Source organism: Bufo bufo, chromosome 2 (genome assembly GCF_905171765.1).
Source record: "Bufo bufo chromosome 2, aBufBuf1.1, whole genome shotgun sequence".
In the NCBI taxonomy this organism is placed as follows: domain Eukaryota; kingdom Metazoa; phylum Chordata; class Amphibia; order Anura; family Bufonidae; genus Bufo; species Bufo bufo.
Genome location: NC_053390.1, coordinates 357305876 through 357327810, shown reverse-complemented (window position 1 = coordinate 357327810; position 21935 = coordinate 357305876). Strand labels below are relative to the sequence as shown.

Sequence of the window (21935 nt, the reverse complement as noted above, 5' to 3'; positions counted from 1 at the left end):
CCTGGTCCTTCTGTACTAATGAAGCGCTTCCATAATGGAAGCGCTTCATTAGTACAGAGTTAAAGACTGCCCTGATGGCCGCAAACCATCTTTCAGGCCCCGGTCCTGGGCCGCGGCCTGGCGGTTGGGGACCGCTGCTCTAGAAGGAGCTTCTTCTCACCAGCACTGGACACATTTGTTGGATGCTCTGAGAATGGAATCTGAAGGACATCAGAGAGCACCATAATAAGTATGGAACAGGATCATTTTTTAAATATATTCTAGTTCTTTGGGCTTCATTTACCAACACTTCCTAACACAGAAACTGGCCTTGCAATCAATAACAGCGCAGCTTTCATTTTTCCAGAGCATGTTAAGAAATGAATACTGAGCGCTGATTGGTTGCCATGGGCAACAAAGACAGTTTTGTTGCTCTTTCTGTTTTGCCTGATCCATTGTGAATGTAATATTTAATTGTAGTACACCCATTTACAGGTATTACAAAGGCTTAATTTTGTTCACTTTGTCGTAAGACCATTTAAAACCATACATATCAGATTTAGAGGGGTTGTCTAACCTCAGACATTTAGGCATATCGCTAGGATATGCCCCCAATGTCTGATAGGTGCGGGTCCCCATATTTAGAATGGAGCCCGCAAAGTAAATGAGGGCGCACTGCACATGCGCTGCCACCCTCCATTCATTCCTATGGGAGCTCTGAAAATAGCCAAGTGGTGGCTCTGCTATTATGGCTGCCCCATAAAAGTCAATGGAACGGTGGCCGTGCTTGTGCTGCGCTCTTCCCATTCATTTTAGTGGGACTGCCGAAACTGTTTTCAAAGCCTCATTTCAGGGCCCCATTATAAAAATAAATGCAGGTCCCAGAGGTGGGACCCGCACCTATTAGATATTGGGGGCATATCCTAGCGACATGCCTCCAATGTCTGAGGTGAGACAATCCCTTTTACTAACAGAACATAACATTTTTATGACATGGCAATGCACAATTTTTTTTCTATTAATTTTTTTTCTATTCATTTTTTCTTTTTTTTTTAAGAGAAAAACAAATCTATAAAAGCAAAACGAAAAATATACAAAAATGTTAGCAATGCACCAATTTTCAATACAAGCCGTTCTCTAGTGGGTATGATTATTGCTAATGCCTACTGGGGGAAATTGGAAGCACTGCCTGATAACTGGAGCAAAGAGATTAAATTGCCGATTTCCAGCTGTTTTTAAATGAACGCAATTGCACTTTCTAGCTTCATTTCAATTCAAAGGCTGGACTTGTATAATAGCTAAAAAGATCAAATGCTACTATAAGCAGTTTTATTACTCATATTAGTACTCTATTGGCTTTATTGAGTAGCTGCATTATGTCTTTTTAAGAGAGAGCTTTTCATTACAGTGGTTTGCATTGTTTATATATGGCTTTTATTATAAGTAACTTTATAACTGAGTAGACAAGATTTTTAGTGTAGAGTGTCTGGTATGCTAGTGTTCAATATGTGTATGTTAAGGACGAGTGTACCTTTCTTCTCTTCTAGCTCCAGTGGCTGTTGGATAACTATGAGACTGCTGAAGGAGTTAGTCTCCCCAGAAGTACCCTATACAATCATTACCTTCGACACTGTCAGGAGCACAAACTAGATCCAGTCAATGCTGCATCCTTTGGAAAACTTATCCGTTCCATATTCATGGGACTCCGAACAAGAAGACTGGGAACCAGGTTCGTATGAAAAAATTGACTTACCGTATGCTTAAACATTCAAGCTCAAGTTTAGGCCGGTCTAGAGCGTTGTTCACTGTATATGATTTATGGATTCTGTCATGGGTGTAACTATAGCCATAGCATTTGCTAAGTAGCCCAGAGGTTGAGGGGACCTAGTCAGGTGCAAGAACATTGTACTTTTTTTGTGGGAAATAGCAAAATGGAGGTTTTTTGCTACTTTGTGGATTTTCTAATATATGGTGCTATTATACGTACCTTTTAATTATTGCTACTTATGCCAGTTAAAATTTTCTTACACTAGGTGGTGAGAGCCTCTTCTTAGGGCCCCATGGCAAAGCAATGTGTACTCCTGCCAGTCTTGTTGTTACTGCAGCATCTATTATAGAACACAGAGGGGGTCATTTACTATATTGAAATACGCCTATATAACAGTTAGTTGTGCCGCTGTCTGTGACTTTGTCCCGCTCACGCCAGGTCTAAAATTGTGGGCGTGGGCAGGGAAAGGGATGGGCTGGAAGGCCCATCTCATTTACCATTTTGTACGCCTGTTTTATGCGTAGAAAATTGTCTAAATGTAAGCCAGCAAGGAAGCGATGCCTGCACCTCTTTATAACTTCAGCGGATCCACCGCCAGCATAGGGGCTTTAAACCGCCGGTCTTAATTAATGTGCCCCAGAATCTGTACACTATATACATCCCTACGTGTCCAGATTCTGTATACGCTGCAGTGAACAGCGCTGCAGACAGGCCCGAACTTCAGGTGCCTGTTTTCATAGCAACACAATAAAATCAATGAATAAAATATAATAAAAAAGTGATTTTTAGGAGATTGATAATACAGTGCCTTGCAAAAGTATTCACCCCCCTTGACTTTTTTCGTATTTTGGTGCCTCACAACCTGGAATTAACATGGATTTTCATCATTTAATTTACAGAACATGCCCACAACTTTGAAGATGTTAGTTTTTTTTTATTGTGAAGCAAACAACAAATAGGACAAAATAACAGAAAAAGTCAATGTGCATAACTATTCACCCCCCTAAAGTCAATACTTTGTAGAGCCACCTTTTGCGGCAATCCCAGCTCCAAGTCACTTTGGATAAGTCTCTATGAGCTTGCTACATCTTACCAATGGGATTTTTGCCCATTCCTCCTTGCAAAACTGCTCTAGCTCCTTCAAGTTGGATGGTTTGCGCTTGTGAACAGCAATCTTTAAGTCTGACCACAGATTTTCTATTGGATTGAGATCTGGGCTTTGACTAGGCCATTCCACCGCATTTACATGTTTCCCCTTAATCCACTCAAGTGTTGCTTTAGCAGTGTGTTTGGGGTCATTGTCCTGCTGGAAGGTGAACCTCCGTCCTAGCCTCAGATCACGCACAGAGTGGTACAGGTTTTGCTTAAGAATATCCCTGTATTTAGCACCATCCATCTTTCCCTCAACTCTGAACAGTTTCCTAGTCCCGGCTGCTTAAAAACATCCCCAGAGCATGATGCTGCCACCACCATGTTTCACTGTGGGGATGGTGTTTTTTGGGTGATGTGATGTGTTGGGTTTGCTCCAAACATAGGGTTTTCTTTGATGGCCGAAAAGTTTCATTTTAGTCTCATCAGACCAGAGCACCTTCCTCCATACATTTTGGGAGTCTCCCACATGTCTTTTCGCAAACTCACAACGTTCCTTTTTGTTTTTAGCTGAAAGTAATGGCTTTCTTCTGGCCACTCTGCCATAAAGCCCAACTCTATGGAGCGTACGGCTTATTGTCGTCCTATGTACAGATACTCCAGTCTCTGCTGTGGAACTCTGCAGCTCCTCAAGGGTTACCTTAGGTCTCTGTGCTGCTTCTATGATTAATGCCCTCCTTGCCCGGTCCGTGAGTTTTGGTGGGCATCCGTCTCTTGGCAGGTTTGCTGTTGTGCCATATTCTTTCCATTTGGTTATAATAGATTTAATGGTGCTCCTGGGGATTATCAAAGATTTGGATATTTTTTATTACCTAACCCTGACTTGTACTTCTCAACAACATTGTCCTTTACTTGTTTGGAGAGTTCCTTGGTCTTCATGGCAGTGTTTGGTTCGTGATGCCTCTTGCTTAGGTGTTGCAGCCTGTGGGGCATTTAAAAAAAGGTGTGTATATGTAATGACAGATCATGTGACACTTAGATTGCACACAGGTGGACACCATTTCACTGATTATGTGACTTATGAAGGTAATTGGTTGCACCAGAACTTTTTATGGGCTTTCTAACAAAGGGGGTGAATACATACGCACATGCCAATTTTCTGTTTTCTATTTCTAAACAATAGTTTTATTTATATATTTTTCTCATTTCACTTCACAAACTTAGACTATTGTGTTCTGATCCATCACATAAAATTCAGATTAACAAAACATTGAACTTAAGGCTGTAATGTAACAAAATACTAAATAAGTCAAGGGGGGTGAATACTTTTGCATGGCACTGTAGTTTTAAAGAAAATAGTTTATGTATGGTTTAGGTACACTTTAAGGGGGTTGTCCAGGATTAGAAACTATGACGGCTTTCTCTCAGAAACATCAGTATACCGTTCTAGGGGTTGTGTCTGGTATTGCAACTTAGCTCCATTGAAGTGAATAGGGCTGAGCTGCAACACTACACACAACCGGTGGACAAATGTCCTTTTTTTTTTTTAAAGGAAACCGGCATACTATATTTTACTACCCTTTAATGATACATTTTTTAAAGCTATCTTGGCTTCGATTTTTATATGTTACAGATGAGTTTTAGACCCCCAATATAGCTGACATGGCGTTTTACACTGGAGTGGGGGATATATGTACACCCATCACCTTCATCTAAAGGCCCTGTTAGTCTGCTTGATGTTCAAGCAGGCCGAGCACCGATGGACAATAAACGCATCCATCAGCACTCGTTTGCACAGCCTGTTACACAGAGTGAAGGTGAGAGGAAGGATTGATACCGCAGCCGTTCCTCCCTCATTCATTTTTACTGATTATTGGCAGAACATCCCTGATTACACAAGGAGATGTACTGCCGATAGTTGTGTATCTTTCATACTAATGAAAAACATTTGCTAGTTTAGCGGCTGATCAGTAGCACGATTATACAGGCTGGATATCAGGGATGAGTGTTCCTATGTACATGTTCCGAATAATTGGCCCAAAAGTCTTTCTAATAGAGCCCTTACTCTTATAACTGCCATGTATATAGGATAGAACCTGCAAAGATTAACAGTATAAAAATTATAGTCCAGAGTGAGCGTTCGTCAGTAGCAGGATCAATTTTTTTTTTATGTCCTTTAGGCCTCCTGCACACGAACATGTGCGCCCCGTGGCCGTGCTGCGGCCTGCAATGCACGAACACCTACCGCGGGGCAGCGGAACGTGGACCCATTCACTTTAATGGGTCCGCCCGTTCCGCAAAAAGATAGGACATGTTCTATCTTTTTGCGGAACAGAAGTACGGGACGAAACCCCACGGAAGCGCTCAGTAGTGCTTCTGTGGGTTTCTGTTCCGCAGCATTCCGCAACTCCGGATTAGCGGAAGCATTGAAGTGAAATGCCCACTGAACGGCGCCCGTGTATTGCGGATCCGCATATGCGGTACGCAATACGGCAACAGGCAGCACACGTTTGTGTGCAGGAGGCCTTATGCGTAAACTAACAGGATAGCCTTCATCTTCTGTCACATTGTTTGTGACTTTGGCAAAATATAGGGACGAAATAGTTGCTAGGTACATTAAAAGAACTTTACATTTTTATTTCATACACTATATTAGTTATGTTACTGATTTCATTTCGCATAATTAGTTGTATTTAGTCACAATTATAAATAGAAATATTTGTATTGTAAGTAAGTTAAGATGCATATAACATCATTTATATGATATAAATTGCAGATTACCAGCTTTATAGGAAGATTAATCTCTACTCTAAACCGCCTACAACTGCCTTATGTAACTTCAATCAGTGATGGCGTTTTTTAATTCTAATCAGATATAGTACCCATATTCTTATTATTAATACAATCCCGGGTCTGGTAATTATAATTAACGTACTTATTAATAGACTTTCATGCTGACAATATTCATAAGAAGATTATGAGATTTTTTAACTTCTCTTGCTCTGTGTAATTAGAATTGTTTAATAAATTATTCACCAGTTTATGTCACACTTCAGGTTTCTTCACAAATATATCTGTGTTGATAATTTCTTGTTTTGAAATTCGGATATGGGTGGCTCTACTTTGTGTGGAGAATTCAGGCTGGGTGCACGGTCAAATGTAAACCCTCCGTTTACTTGGTAAATACTAAAAGAAATAGAATGACCGACACTCACAATATACTAGGGTCACGCAAAGGGTGCTAATGTCAATTTTAAAATGTATTCACATCTATAACACACATAATAAAACGTCTAGATTGGCCAATACTGCTAAATTACAATAAAAAATTACAATATAAAATACTGGACCTCCTGATTCTACAGTTGTAAGGTCTTAGTGGCTAAGATAAATCACAATATACTAATGTACAAAATAATCGCTGGTTTGTTGCAAAAGTTCGGAATCAGACTCTTGGTGGAGTAATAAAGCAGATGGAAAGGTTTGCTTCGAAAAAAATATTTTCGAATGAAAGAATATTCGGATGAAAGAATATTTTCGAGTGGAAAAAAGGAGATGTGTTAGATATATAGGTGCACAATGGCTAGATGCTTCCTCAGTGCTGATGTTCACACTCGAACCATATTGCGTCAATAATTCAAATGGAAAGTGAATTCGATATGGCCGCTTGGTTCACTGCGATAATTTAAATGGAAGATAATTTCAATCTAGCCGCTTGGTTCGCGTTTTTTTCTGATAAAAATCGGTGAAGGATCTTATATATATGCACAGTCAGACTCCTGTGGAGTGATATTTTCGGATAGAGAGTACTTTCGATATGACCGCTTGAATGAAACCAGCACAAATATCTAACTGGATGTTCAGTTCAAGTGCTGTTATAAGTCAATATTGTGAGAGTTGGTATAGTACTCACGATTTTGCAGTCCTGACTCTCAGTCCATTTGGCGCTGGATTCAAATCGCCTCCTGTTGCTAATATATAGCTTGATCCTTCCTCACGAATCTGTGACGTCTTTATCACGAAAATTATGTGCGGGTCTCACTATGTTATCACAGGTATCCTTTTGTCTCTCCACTTAGTGCAGCTGACTGTCCTTGAGCAATTGCTAAGAAACTTGCCCAGCGTTAAGTTGGTATTTTCTCCAGGTGTTAGCTACCGGTAGTGTTCTTATGATTTCTTCTTCCAAAGGCACTGGAAAATATTTGCTTTAGACCAAACGCGTTTCGGAGTGTTTTTTGGGGTCTTACTCCTTCATCAGTGGAGATTTCTTGTTTTGCCCCACCATTAAGAGTGCGTTCCATACCGTACCATCATAATTGATCATTTCTAGCTGAAAAGAGGGAATAGGAAAGGTCACCAAGGAAAGGGTTTAGATGCAGTGACTGCTTGTTTTGCATCTAATTGATCAATTTACTTCAAGGTCAATTTTTATATATTTTTTTGCATTGTACTCATTTTTGAGCTAAAAAAAAATTGTTTTAATTGTTCTTTATTAAAAAGAAATAGGGAGCCCTCTTTTCTGTACAGAGCTGACATGCTCTAGTACCACCCTTTGTATTTTCTGACTTTTCCGTCAGTTGGGGAGCAGACGGACTCCTTGTCTCTGCTCTCTGACATTATAATCACTCATTATAGCTCTTATCTTACTGATAAGAATGTGGCTTAAATAAGTGTTTATGACCTATTAGTAGTTTAGAGATCAGGTTTATTAGAGGACGGCACAAAGTGAAAGTACCAGCCACACAGCTAGAAAAACAGTTAAGTCTTTGTGACAGAACATCTATTTTTAATAAAGGCCAATTGAAAAAATTATTTTAACCAAAAATTTGTAACAAGCAATCATTAAAAAAAAATCCTCTGAAGGTGTGAACTATTGTTTGAATAAACTTTTTATATTAAATATATTTTTTAAAAATTATTGATGATTTTTTATTTATTTTTACATGTCACTGTATTAAAAAAAATATCCTGAAATCTTGAAGATGACCCTTATAGTAGGCTGTCACGTCCTGTTCTGTAGAGATCACTTATCAGCAGTCCTCGTTATGATCACAGACAGGATTACATTGAAAGATAATGCCAATATATAAATAATACAGAGTCCGCCATTCACAGTAGGTGATGGTCACAGCTTATCTACTTCCCCTCCCTGCACAATGACCTCTGCACTGGTCACAGAGCATGCTTAGAACACTCTACTGTAGAAAATAATGAATATATTCAATCTATAGGTTCTTATAGGTGATAAATTCCCTTTAAATACATTACTTTCCATTGACTTCCGTGTTTCAGATGTAGTAGAACAACCTAGAGCAAAGAACTGTAAATATTTATTTTACTCTATAAATTTATGCTTATTTTGTACTAATATCTTTTTTTAGGGGCAACTCAAAATACCACTACTATGGAATTCGTGTCAAGCCAGATTCCCCTCTTAATAGGTTACAAGAGGACATGCAATATATGGCTATGCGACAGCAACCCATGCAGCAGAAACAAAGGTGTGTTTTGGCAGCACTGTATGTACCATATACGTTATTCATTCTCTATATTAAGCTTTATGTTGATCATTTTTCCCCACTTATTTTCATAAGCTAGATGATTATGTCTTAAGGAAATTAAGTAAATGCTGTTTCAAAAATATTATTTTTTTCTTCAGGAGAATGCGTAGAATGAATCATATGGCATGAGTGTAGTTTAGTTAATTTATGTTACGGTATTTGAGTTTTCCATTTTTAGACCACAGCATACAATAAATGTATTGATATATCATCAGTGGGATACCAAGAACATTAAAGAGTTTTTTGAGAGTTTGCTCTCTATTTGGCATTACCCAGAAGAGATATGGAAACATTTTCAGCTTCAGCTCTTGAGATAATTAACTGGGGGCTGAAGGGTAAAACAAAATGTATTAGGTACCTAGACCACCATATGTGCTCAGCTATTTGCAATGGTTCTTTCATTTATCTTAATTCTTCTATATTGGGGTCTACAAGTATTTGGAAAGTAACATTATCATAGTGATTCAGCCTCTGTAAACACAAGAATAGATTTGAAACTGTCATCAATATGTGACTGAAGAGTAAACTTTCAGGTTTAATTATACTTCAATCACACCTTAAGGCCTCATGCACACGACCGTTGTGTGCATCCGCGGCCGTTGTTCCGTTTTCCTTTTTTTTTCACGGACCTATTGACTTTCAACGGGTCCGTGGAAAAATCGGAAACTGCACCGCTTTGCAGCCGCATCCGTGATCCGTGTTTCCTGTCCGTCCGCACTGGCCACCAATGTGTTAAATAGGAGGGAGAGAGGGGGGGCCGGCCGCACTGGCCAACAATGAGTTAAATACAGGGGAGGGAGGGGGGCCGCACTGGCCACCAATCAGTTAAATACAGGGGGGAAGGGTCTGCCCCCTGCTGCCTGGCAGCACCTGCCAGGCAGCAGGGGGCAGTCATGTACACAGTTCTTTTAGTATATTCTAACCTGAAGCGTCCCCATCACCATGGGAACACCTCTGTGTTAGAATATACTGTCGGATCTGAGTTTCACGATCTAACTCAAATCCGATGGTATATTCTAACATAGAGGTGTTCCCATGGTGATGGGGACGCTTCAAGTTAAAATATACCATCGGATTGGAGAAAACTCAGATCCGATGGTATAAAAGGGACTCCTGACTTTACATTGAAAGTCAATGGGGGACGGATCCGGTTGCAATTGCACCATATTGTGTCAACGTCAAACGGATCCGTCCCCATTGACTTGCATTGTAAGTCAGGACGGATCCGTTTGGCTCCGCACGGCCAGGCGGACACCAAAACGACTTTTTTTTCATGTCTGTGGATCCTCCAAAAATCAAGGAAGACCCACGGAAGAAAAAATGGTCACGGATCACGGAACAACGGAAATCCGTTTTGCGGACCGCAAAAAAATACGGTCATGTGCATTAGGCCTAAGGGTCCATTCAGACGTCCGTAATTTGGGTCCGCAAGCGTTCTGCAATTTGCGCTCCTATTCACTTTCAATGGGGCTGGAACGGATGCGATTCCGCATTTCCGGGATCCGCATCCGTTTTTTCGGGATCCGCAATTCCGTTCCTGAAAAAAATAGAACATGTCCTATTCTTGTCCACAATTGCGGACCAGAAAAAGCATTTTCTATTATAGTGTCTGTGATGTGCGGTCCACAAATTGCGGATCGCACATTGCAGGTGTCCGTGTTTTACGGATCCGCAATTTGCGGATCTGCAAAACACTTACAGACGTGTGAATGGACCTTAAGGAGGTCACTCACACATCCGTAAGTGTTTTGCGGATCCGCAAATTGCAGATCCTTAAAACACGGACACCTGCAATGTGCGATCCGCAATTTTCGGACCGCATGTCACAGACACTATAATAGAAAATGCCTTTTCTGGTCCGCAATTGCGGACAAGAATAGGACATGTTCTATTTTTTTCAGGAACGGCATTGCGGATCCCGAAAAAACGGATGCGGATCCCGGAAATGTTCCAGCCCCATTGAAAGTGAATGGGTCCGCAAATTGCGGAACGATTGTGGATCTAAATTACGGACGTGTGAATGGACCCTAAGGCCTCTTTCAGACGGGCGTTGCGGGAAAATGTGTGGGTGCGTTACGGGAACACCCGCGATTTTTCCGCGCGAGTGCAAAACATTGTAATGCGTTTTGCACTCGCGTGAGAAAAATCACGCATGTTTGGTACCCAAACCCGAACTTCTTCACAGAAGTTCGGGCTTGGGATCGGTGTTCTGTAGATTGTATTATTTTCCCTTATAACATGGTTATAAGGGAAAATAATAGCATTCTGAATACAGAAGTTAAATAGCGCTGGAGGGGTTAAAAAAATAATAATAATAATTTAACTCACCTTAGTCCACTTGATCGCAGAGCCCGGCATCTCCTTCTGTCTCCTTTGCTGAACAGGACCTGTGGTGACGTCACTCCGGTCATCACATGATCTTTTACCATGGTGATGGATCATGTGATGACCGGAGTGATGTCACCACAGGTCCTGTTCAGCAAAGGAGACAGAAGGAGATGCCGGGCTGCGAGAGCAAGTGGATTAAGGCGAGTTACTTTTTTTTTTTTAATCCCTCCAGCGCTATTTAACTATGCATTCTGTATTCAGAATGCTATTATTTTCCCTTATAACCATGTTATAAGGGAAAATAATAATGATTGTGTCTCCATCCCGATCGTCTCCTAGCAACCGTGTGTGAAAATCGCACAGCATCCGCACTTGCTTGCGGATGCTTGCGATTTTCACGCAACCCCATTCACTTCTATGGGGCCTGCGTTGCGTGAAAATATAGAGCATGCTGCTATTTTCACGCAACGCACAAGTGATGCGTGAAAATCACCGCTCGTGTGAACAGCCCCATAGAAATGAATGGGTCCGGAATCAGTGCGGGTGCAATGCGTTCACCTCACGCATCGCATCCGCGCGGAATACTCGCCCGTGGGAAAGGGGCCTAACTGCTTTGTTTCAGGTCCATTTTTGGGGTTAAATTATTAAAATTGTGTCACTATCCAAATACTTCTAGGCCTAATGGCATCTACCTAATAATAATGCCTATTTTTAGATATTGATGTTATAAAGTCAATTCCATATTCCTTCTGTGTGTTGAAGTGGATGATGATCAGTCCATATGTTTTTCCTTTCTGTTTCATAGGTACAAGCCTATGCAGAAGGTGGATGGAGTGGGGGATGGATTTGCCGGAAGTGGCGCTCAGACTGGTGCATCAGTAGAGCAAACTGTCATTGCTCAAAGTCAACACCATCAACAGTTCTTAGGTAAGAACGTTGGAGGAGATTTATCAAAACTGATGTAAAGTAAAACGGGCTTATTTGCCCATAGCAAACAATCAGATTCATTTTCTAAAAAAGCTCTGAAAAATTAAAGGTGGAATCTAATTAGTTGCTATGGGCAATTAAGTCACTTTTCCATAACACCAGTTTTGATCATTCTCCTCCATACTCTGTTCCCAGACAGACACTGAGATGATGATACTTCTGTTTTTTGTGCATCACTGCTTATCTACGCTACTTTGTGTACAATGTATTGTACATTGATTTTGTATTTCAACCAGAATGGGCCTGGGTTTTGTATTGTACTTTCTCTAAAAAAAATTTTTTTTTTTTTAACTCTGAGATTGAGGTTTATGTCCAAACTTATTTGAATGAATACACAGAGAAATAATACAGATTGCTTACTAAGAGTTAGATTTTTTAGTTTGCAGTTTTTGAAGCCAAAAACCAAGAGTGGATTCAAAGATATGGAGAAGTCGTATCAGCTCTTTCTCTCCTTTTATGATCCACACCTGAGATTGGCTTCATCAACTGCATGAACGTGTGGCGGTACCCTTCATTTTTATTTTTTTACAAAGGCTCTGTAGCTTGATTTAAGTATATGCAGTGGCTTTGTGGTCTGGCTTATAGGGATGGATCTTGAGCAGCTAACCCATTCATTAAGGCCTCATGCACACGACCGTTGTTGTGTTCCGTTCTGCAAAATGGGGTTCCGTTGTTCCGTGATCCGTTTCCATTTTTATTTCCGTGTGTCTTCCTTTATTTTTGGAGGATCACCAGACATGAAGGAAAGTAAAAAAAAAAATCTAAGACAGGTTTGCCATGCAAATGATAGGAAAAAAACGGACGCGGATGACAATCTTGTGTACCTCCGTGTTTTTTAGCGGTCCCATTGACTTGAATGGGTCCGCGAACCGTTTTCCGCGAAAATAATAGGACAGGTTATATTTTTTTGACGGACTGGAACCACGGATGGCAAACGGTGCATTAGCCGAGTTTTCAACGGACCCATTGAAAGTCAATGGGTCCGCAGAAAATCACGAAACACGTCGTGTGCATGAGGACTAATGCTTTACGATGTTCATATGCCCAGACAGCAAGCTGGAGGAAGGCTATGCAAGGAAGGAAAATGTTATGTCCATTTTTTTAAATGTATCTGGATCGCGGCAGCCATACAGATATGTATGCAACCTTAAGTTCAGATCGGTATGATGGAAATGGAGGTGTACTTTAACAAAGTTGCAAGTAACCTTGTAGCGACTAAGAAGCTTGCAATCTAGAATTCCTATGTCACTATGTATCCTCTTGTAAGCTTTTTCAAACTCTTTTCGAGTACACCCGGTCCTTGTTATTCTGTGCATTTTTCTGTGTGTCTCTCTTTTTTAGAAGCACTGTCTAGTCTGTGAATGTATCTTTTTGCACTTTCATCTTCCTAAAGCCATTGACTTTCTCGCGGCTGCCTTCACTTACCGCCTACTGTGTCATTCTTTGGTCCTGTTCTTACCTTGTTTGGTTCTCTCTCCTTTCTGAACCCTGAGTTCACAGCCCCTGAGTCTCTTACATTTGTGTTGGCCTGCAGGGAGCTCGAACAATGAAAGAGGGAATCCTAGTGCCTATCTTCTGCCTTAAATGTGACAGCTCAGACGCTGCTGACACATGCTATTGCAGTTCTCTACTTTTACAGACATGTTTTTATATCATCCCTAGTATAAAATATCTTTATGTAGACATGAAAACCAATAACCAACTACAGAAAAATTAAGTGCCAAAGTTTGGAAACTATTTCCAGAGAGATTATATACACAGTGACATTAGCCATTACCATATGAACTGATCATTGGTTGTAATCATGGTGTGTTTGTTACATGTTTGATAGAATTGACTATAGATTGAATTAATAACCACACAATACATTTGTCTGAACTAATAAACTAATTATAGATAAATTAGAGATAACATTCTTTAAAGGGGTTGTCCCACCTCTCCGTTCCCACGGTAAGATGGGACTGTGGTCTGGCTCAGGTAGCTGGGCTTACAGAAACATTTGAGGGGGTTAGCACTCCGCTTTTTCCGTAAACTCCCATTGTAGTGAAAGAGAACTATGAAAACATTGTGGCAGACCAAGCTACACTGCTTCTGTAATTCGAGGAGACAACCCCTTTAATTTTCCTACTGCATTATAAGAGATCAGCTCAACATAAACTTCTCTACTAGTGGTGGGATTGTTTACTCGTACCATGATATATGGTGTTGAATTGCCTATTCTTGAGGCAACAACTACAGATATGCAGTAATTTTAAAAAGCAAGTATTCGCAGTTTACCATTTAACTGTATAGGGGCATAGTAAATCATACTACATGGCAGTATAGGTTGTCTTGCTGCACTGCATTCAAGGGGTTGCCCAGTGTTTCATACTGATGACCTATCCCCAGGATAGGTCATCAGTATCTGATCGGTGTAGGTTTGAATCCCAACACTCTCACCAATCAGCTATTTGAAGAGGCTCACCAGAGTGCCACAGCGCAGTCCCATTCAAGTGCATGCCACTGAGTTGTGATACCAAGCACAGTCACTATCCCCGTGTACGGGGCTTCCTTGCTAGGCTGAAAGAAGGATGCACTGCCCACTGGAGTGCAGCGGCCTCTTCAAATAGCTGATCGGCGGGGGTGCCTGGAGTCGGACCACTGCTGATCACATACTGAGGGGTCATCTGTATAAAACACTCAGAAGACCTCTTTAATGCCTACAATGCTATCTGTATATATATATATATATATATATAGTTGCAGATGATAGACTTTATATGTCTGCTGCACGTATTCTTCTTCAGCTTAACCAACGTCAGTTATTTTTATAGCACCTATACCATATCGGCGTGCTGTGTACAAAGAGCTGTATCCAGAAGACGGATGCATTTGCAAATGTTTTAATTTGATACATGTATCTCATCCAAGCGTTTGTTTAAAAATATTCTCAATTTTTTATAACAACACTAAGAAAAGAATAAAAATACAAACTTGCCAGCCTCTGTTCATTAAGTAATGTGACCTTTCAGAATGTCTGTCTTGCTATGCTTCTTAAATATTTTCCTAATGAAGCTGTAATTGGCACCATCCACAATATCTTTCTTCCATTATGTTGTTATGGCAACAGATGCGTCTAGAGCACTTCCAGAGTTTGCAGAAGTTGAAATATCTTCTCTGCCAGATGGTACAACCTTTGAAGATATCAAGTCACTGCAGACTCTATATCGGGAGCACTGTGAGGTGAGGCTGCAATGTCTTTGTGAGAATTACTACTCCCTCACTACTTTATTTACTTATTGTGTTCTGTAGTTTATTCTGGAGAAAGCTTTGCTATAGACGTGTTGTTTACTGGTGGAAATGTAGACCTTAGCTGAAGGGTTAAATAACATCTCATGTGTAAGTCAGGTATAGTTCTCCTTATAATGCTAATAATACTTAAATTGTTGATGCTGCTTAAAATCCCTAGTGACTCCACATTATAGTAGTCATCTATATTGAGCTTACGATAAGAACATCTCCCTCAGGGTGATTTCTTAGATCTCTTATTTTTTTTCCCCCATAAGGGCAAGATTTGGCTACAATGTAACATCCAAGCTTGGCACCTTGCTATAGGTACTAGCCATGCTTCCAGTTGTTTAAGAAAGAGTCCTCTATTACAGTACATATGCAATTAAGTGTATACATACAGTCCTGATCAAAAGTTTAAGACCACTTGAAAAATGGCAAAAAATCATATTTAGCATGACTGGATCTTAACAAGGTTCCAAGTAGAGCTTCAACATGCAACAAGAAGAAATGGGAGTGGGACAAAACATTTTTTGAGCATTCAATTTAATGAAAACAACGAATAAACTGAAACAGGCTGTTTTTCAGCTGATCAAAAGTTTAGGACCACACCTCCAAAAAAAAACTACCCCCCCCCCCCCAAGGAATAAAAAAACAGAAATCCAACTTCCAAACATGAACTCAGTAATGAGGAGCTCTGCCGTTATTGTTTATCACTTCAAAAATTTGTCTCGGCATGCTTGCTGCAAGCGTTTCCATGAGGTGAGTGGGAACATTTCTCCAAGTGGTGAAGACGGCCGCACGAAGGCCATCTACTATCTGGAACTGTTGTCCTATTTTGTAAACTTCCCTTGCCATCCATCCCCAAAGGTTCTCAATTGGATTTAGATCAGGGGAACACGCAGGATGGGCCAAAAGAGTGATGTTATTCTCTTGGAAGAAGTCCCTTGTCCTGCGGGCATTGTGTACTGTAGCGTTGTCCTGTTGAAAAACCCAGTCGTTACCACACAGACGAGGGCCCTCAGTCATGAGGAATGCTCTCTGCACATCTGGACATAGCCAGTGGCCGTTTGACGCCCCTGCACTTCCTGAAGCTCCATTGTTCCACTGAAGGAAAAAGCACCCCAGACCATTATGGCGCCGCCTCCACTGTGGCGCGTAGAAAACATCTCAGGTGGGATCTGCTTGTCATGCCAGTAACGTTGGAAACCATAACCCTCAGGATCATTTAAGAAATTCCAAATGACTGTCTTACTGCGTCCCACCTCAGCAGCGATGGCGCGCTGTGAAAGACCATGCTTATGCAGTTCAACAACCCGACCACGTTCAAAAAGGGAGAGTTTTTTTGCCTTTGCCATCACGTGTGACTACCTGACAGAAAAGGACAATGAATCCACATCTTTGCACAGTATTGGCCTTTTCAAGGCATGTGGTCCTAAAATTTGGATCAGCTGAAAAACAGCCTGTTTCAGTTTAATCGTTATTTTCAATTAATTGAATGCTCAAAAAATGTTTTGTCTCTCTCTCTCATTTCTTCTTGTTGCATGTTGAAGCTTTACTTGGAACCTTGTTAAGATCCAACAATGTAAAATATGATTTTTTGTCATTTTTCAAGTGGTCTTAAACTTTTGATCAGGACTGTATCTTCATTAGACTCCACATTGAAAGTGTTAAATATTTTTCTTCTTACCAGTTTTTATTTGGTTGCATCATACAGAAGTATCCACCCTTACTTTTCTAGGAATTTGGTTTCCAGACTCCAATTTATCCATATACAAATTCAATACATTATCACAACATGTTTGAAAAACCCTTGACAGGCTGCAGTTTACACCACAACCAGCAGGTGGCCAGTAATAGACACATTTGCGTACACATCTCCTGAAACTGTATCAACAAAATCATTTGTTGAAAACTGGTTATCTTGTGCCACTCATCTTAGGATGTGTTAAAGGGGTTGCGTAGTGTCTTAATATTGATGATCATCAATATCATATTGGCGGGGGTCTGACTTCCTGGCACCCCTGCCGATCAGCTGTTTGAAGGGGTTGCAGCATTCATGTGAGAACTGAGCCTTCAAAATGACCTGCATACTGTCTCCTCTGCAGCAGTGGTGCAGTGTGATTACAACTGCTTCTCTCATTCACTTGAATAGGATTTCGCAGTTGTAATCACTGCTACAATGTAGATGATGAGCAGGTCATTTTGAAGAGCAAGCAACACGAACTCTATGACCCCTTCAAGCAGTTGATCGATGGAGGTGCCAGGTGTCAGACCACCACCGATCTGATATTGATGACCTATCCTGAGGATAGGTCATCAGTATTAAATCACTGCGCAACTCCTTCAAGCCAAGAGGGAAGATAAGAAAGAAAACATCTGTATATACCATATATAACACCCAGAAGTGGTGAATTTTTGACAAGAATAAATCCACAATTTTATAGGAACCTTATAAGATGATTTCTTTATTGTGAAACAATTTTCAAATTCTCGGTATGTAATCCACTTTCCATTCACACAAAGACATTTGTGGAGTATGAAAAGTTCTGGATTATTTCATCTTTATTTTAGGGTGTGTTGGAGTTTGGAAAGAAGTTCTTATTTTTGAGAATTATTTGGGGATTAAGTCCTGTATATACATCCTGTGAAATAGTTCAAAATTTGTAAAATAAAATTATATTATTAGTTTTATTATTAGAAAAGCACTTTAACCATATACAATTCCAATAAAAAGAATAGAAGATAGGCCACCATTTACAAGTCAGCGACCTCAGTTAGAAGACTTGTCCCACAATTCAAAATTACATTTCTTATTAGATTTCAGTTGGAATCATTGAAGTATGGCCTAGTATCTAGATATTTCCACTTATCTTTCTAGTGCAGTGATTCGTATTGGTTGTGCTATACCAGGGATGCCCAACCCGTGGCCCTCCAGCAGTTGCAAAACTACAACTCCCACCATGCCTGGACAGCCTACAGCTATTAGGGCATGCTGGGAGTTGTAGTTTTGCAACAGCTAGAGGGCCGCAGGTTGAGCATTCCTGCCATATACTATAGCAGTAATCTCTATGGCACCCTTGTAGCAGAAAATCTGGGTGGTGGGAATGAATGACTGAGAATGTGTGACCACCAGCACTGTGCATATCAAGCTGACATTCTAAGAGGGCATCAAATGAACACCAGGGATCGCTATAACAAGTATGCACCAGCAATGTCTAGGCACAAAAGCATTCAAATTAGAAATCTAACAGATAAATGTAACTTTTATAGAGTTTTTCCAGGATTTATATACTTATGACCTGTTCTCAGGATATCAGATCAGTGGAGCAGTCCAAGTCCCGGTACCTCAGCCAATCAGCTGTTTGAACTCTGGTGAGATCCACAAGGCCTGATCCTAGGCCTGTGATGTCATATGAATGAGGCTGAGTTGCAATACCAAGCACAGACACTATTCCATGTACGGTGCTGTGCTTAGTATAGTGTGAAAAGGCGGCAGCGCTGAGTCTCTTCAACAGCTTATCTGTGGGGTTGTCAGGAATCTGTCTCCCATATTGATGACCTATCTTGATGATGGGTCATCAATAATAAAATCGTGGAAAAACGCCTTTCCCTGTGATACAATCCCTATAATAGGATTATTATTAGAGTGCTCCAGCAGTTAAATGGAGGTCCCTGTTATTTTACTTGGTCAAAATTGACTGCACCTTGTTTGCACATTGAATGCTATTAAAGTATTAGTATTAAAGGGTTTCTGTCACCTGAAAAATGGGTATTAAGCTGGCTGACATTAGCGATGTGCTAATGTAAGCTGAACATAACTATATTAGTGCCATCTCACTGCGTGGCGCCGTTATTGAGAAAAACGAACTTTTATAATATGCAAATTAGCCTCTAGGAACAGGGGGGGGCATTGCACCTGCTCCTAGAGGCTCCGTTTGCCCACCTCTTTTCACGCCCTTCTTCTCTTGATTGACAGGGCCAGGGCAGCGCTGCTCTCCTCCCGCCGGCCGTGTCTGCAGTGTAAATCTCGCGCCGTTCAGTATTCGGCGCAGGCGCAGTGAGGGAAGGACGCTGGCTTCCTCACTGCGCCTGCGACAAATACTGAACGGCACCAGATTTACTCTGCAGACATGGCCGGCGGGAGGAAAGCAGCGCTGCCCTGGCCCTGTCAATCAAAAGAGGAATGGCGTAAAAAGAGGTGGGCAAACGGAACCTCTAGAGGCTAATTTGCATATTAGTGCCATCTCATTTGCATATTATAAAAGTTAATTTTTCTCAATAAAGGCATCAGGCAGTGAGATGGCACTAATATAGTTATGTTCAGCTAACATTAGCACATCGCTAATGTCAGCCAGCTTAATACCCATTTTTCAGGTGACAGAAACCCTTTAAGTGCAGTAGCTCCCTCTAGTGGTCGCCACAGACAGCCTGAATGTTATGAATCACATCTATGCCTATGCAAAGGATTTTGAGCTGTGTATCAGACAAATTATTTATATTTTATTGAAGTTATATAAAAATGAATAAACAGAATGCTGGTTCGAACAGTGCATGATGATGAAAGATGGATCTACACACAGTTCTGTGCAGTACAAGTTATGGAAAGGCACGTGTACAGTATATGCATTTACTACTATTTGACTTTTGCTTTCTGATGGTACTGCTGTTCTTACTGAGATGGGCATTTTGAAACCATACAATGCTAAAACCGCAACAGTTAACAAGAAATGTGGTTACTGTTGTAGGCTGATTTGTATTGTCCTTGATCACTTAGGCAATACTGGATGTTGTGGTAAACCTGCAGTTTAGCCTGATTGAGAAACTTTGGCAAACCTTTTGGCGCTACTCTCCCACGACGACAGCTGATGGCACCACCATTACAGAAACTGGGTAAGTAAAGAATCCTTCATTCCAAAATAGACTTTTTCCTGGTTCCACAATATTGCATGGATATAAAATTAAAACCAGATTCCCCAAACTCAAATAATCACATATACATATTATTTGTGCATGTAAAATTATGTTTACTAGTCACATATGGTGCGAATATCTTAGAAGTATATGATGAGCAGTAAAGCCGTGGTGTGGTAGGGTAAGAGGAGCCAAAAACTGTTTGCAGGTTCAGTTTTGTGGCTTAAGGGCCCTTTACATGGGCCAACACTTGAACAGACCATCGCTAACCAGCATTACTAGTAATTGCACCGCCGATTACCCGATAAACGAGCAAAACATCAGGTAATTGTGTATTTTGTGCGGGAAACAATGAGACAGTAAGGGGAAGAGCGATGGCATTAGCCTGCATGTAAATGCATCGGTCTCCTCCGGTAGCGATCAGCAGATTGTTGGGAAAGAACGCTTCCTTCCCTAGATCGTAGTCCCATGTAAGGGGACCATTACTTTTTTTTAATAACTCACTTTTTATTACATTATCCTTCAACTGTATTCTCTGCTGTGGACAATTCCTACTTATTTCAGGGTCTCTTAACAATAAGCTGATAACAAAGTGCGGAGCACCACCAGGCCCCATGGACTATAATTGGACAATAGTGGAAAAACGGAAACAGGCCAGATTCCCGCTGGGTCCCATTATAGTCAAACGGCTCCAGCGGGGAATAGTAGTATCCGACTATTGTGAGACTAGCCTTTTGCAGGAAAGGACAGATGCTCCAAAGCAAGAGACTCTCTGTAACTGGTCTATGGGACCTATTCTTTTAACTCAGAATTCCCTAACAGGGTATATGAAAGTGGGTTGTCTAAACTGGACAGCCCCTTTAAGTCTCTATGCATGTATTGTGCTTGCATTAGTTTGAAATAAAGTTACATCTTACCATCTGTTGTGTTTTCCCATATTTCATGGTGTAACTCACTGTAACAGATTTTCATTTTATCTCATCTCTTTGGCAGCAACCTGAGTGAAATGGAAAGCAGACTGCCAAAATCACAGTTGATTTTGCTCTGCAAAAATGAATCCATTTTGAAGTGGATGTGCAACTGTGACCACGTGATGTACCAAGCTCTGGTGGAGATCCTCATTCCTGATGTCCTAAGACCAATTCCTAGTAAGTTTAAGAGAATGTGTAGAGTGGAAGCCAACGTATGATGGATTATATTTGAAGAGGGTAATCCAACCATGAGCTTCTGATCTGTCATTGGTATACATCAGAAGATTGCATCCATGGACTCTGGAGCTCTGCCCACTTTCTCCAACAATTAGGCTTAAAAAAAAAGCCATTCTGCAAAAATACCTTATTCTTCAGTTTATTTATCCCATTTTGCTACCCCATTCTGCTTGGTTACAGTACATAATTTACCGCATTTATAGTGTTAAGCTTAGCAACTAAATAGGCTGCCAACTACATTTATGCAAGTGCCTTTTCAGTACTAGGACTACAAGCTTCCAAAGTCCACCACGGTGGGTACAATAGCTCCAATTCTCCAGGCAATCGTGCATTTATAGGTGGTATGATTTGGATGTTGACTTCTTACAATGTGTCACAAACCAGTTATAATCCCTACATGATAGAACAGTGCTGCTACAATAACTTCTGACCTTGAGCAGTTTATAATATGTGTACTTCTAATATCTGTCGTGCAGGTATAAAATGAGATGTCCAGGGTCTGGCTGAGCTGGCAGTGTAGCTCGCACTGACTCACTGGCCAGTACTCCTACATAATGCTTTGTGTAATTTTGCACTTTATGCCGCTGAAACATTTCTTGCTCTAAGAACATGTACACCATCCACGTCAAACGCAGGCAATCTTACTAATGGGGATTACGGATAATCTTTTTTTTCTTTCCATGAATGTAGTAGTTGTGCTTACTGGTTACGATATTTTGTCCATCCAGTCATTATTTTGCTGCAGCCCGTGTGTCTGTATTCTGCCCATGAGCCAAGCAGCAGGAATTTGAAAGTCAATGTGATTTTCTAAGAGCCGTAATCTCAAAGAACCTT

The 21935-nt window shown here is 40.8% G+C and overlaps 1 protein-coding gene across 4 annotated transcripts in view; it reads left to right on the top strand.

The window, feature by feature from the left end:
• RFX3 (regulatory factor X3) overlaps window positions 1-21935 on the top strand; it is a 232629-nt gene that overhangs the window by 194082 nt on the left and 16612 nt on the right. For all 4 annotated transcript variants that reach the window (XM_040417122.1, XM_040417123.1, XM_040417121.1 and 1 more), the window contains 6 exons: window positions 1527-1708; window positions 8218-8337; window positions 11531-11652; window positions 14822-14934; window positions 19757-19872; window positions 20887-21041. In XM_040417122.1, the coding sequence (XP_040273056.1) occupies window positions 1527-1708; window positions 8218-8337; window positions 11531-11652; window positions 14822-14934; window positions 19757-19872; window positions 20887-21041 (808 nt within the window). The remainder of the gene's footprint in view (window positions 1-1526; window positions 1709-8217; window positions 8338-11530; window positions 11653-14821; window positions 14935-19756; window positions 19873-20886; window positions 21042-21935) is intronic.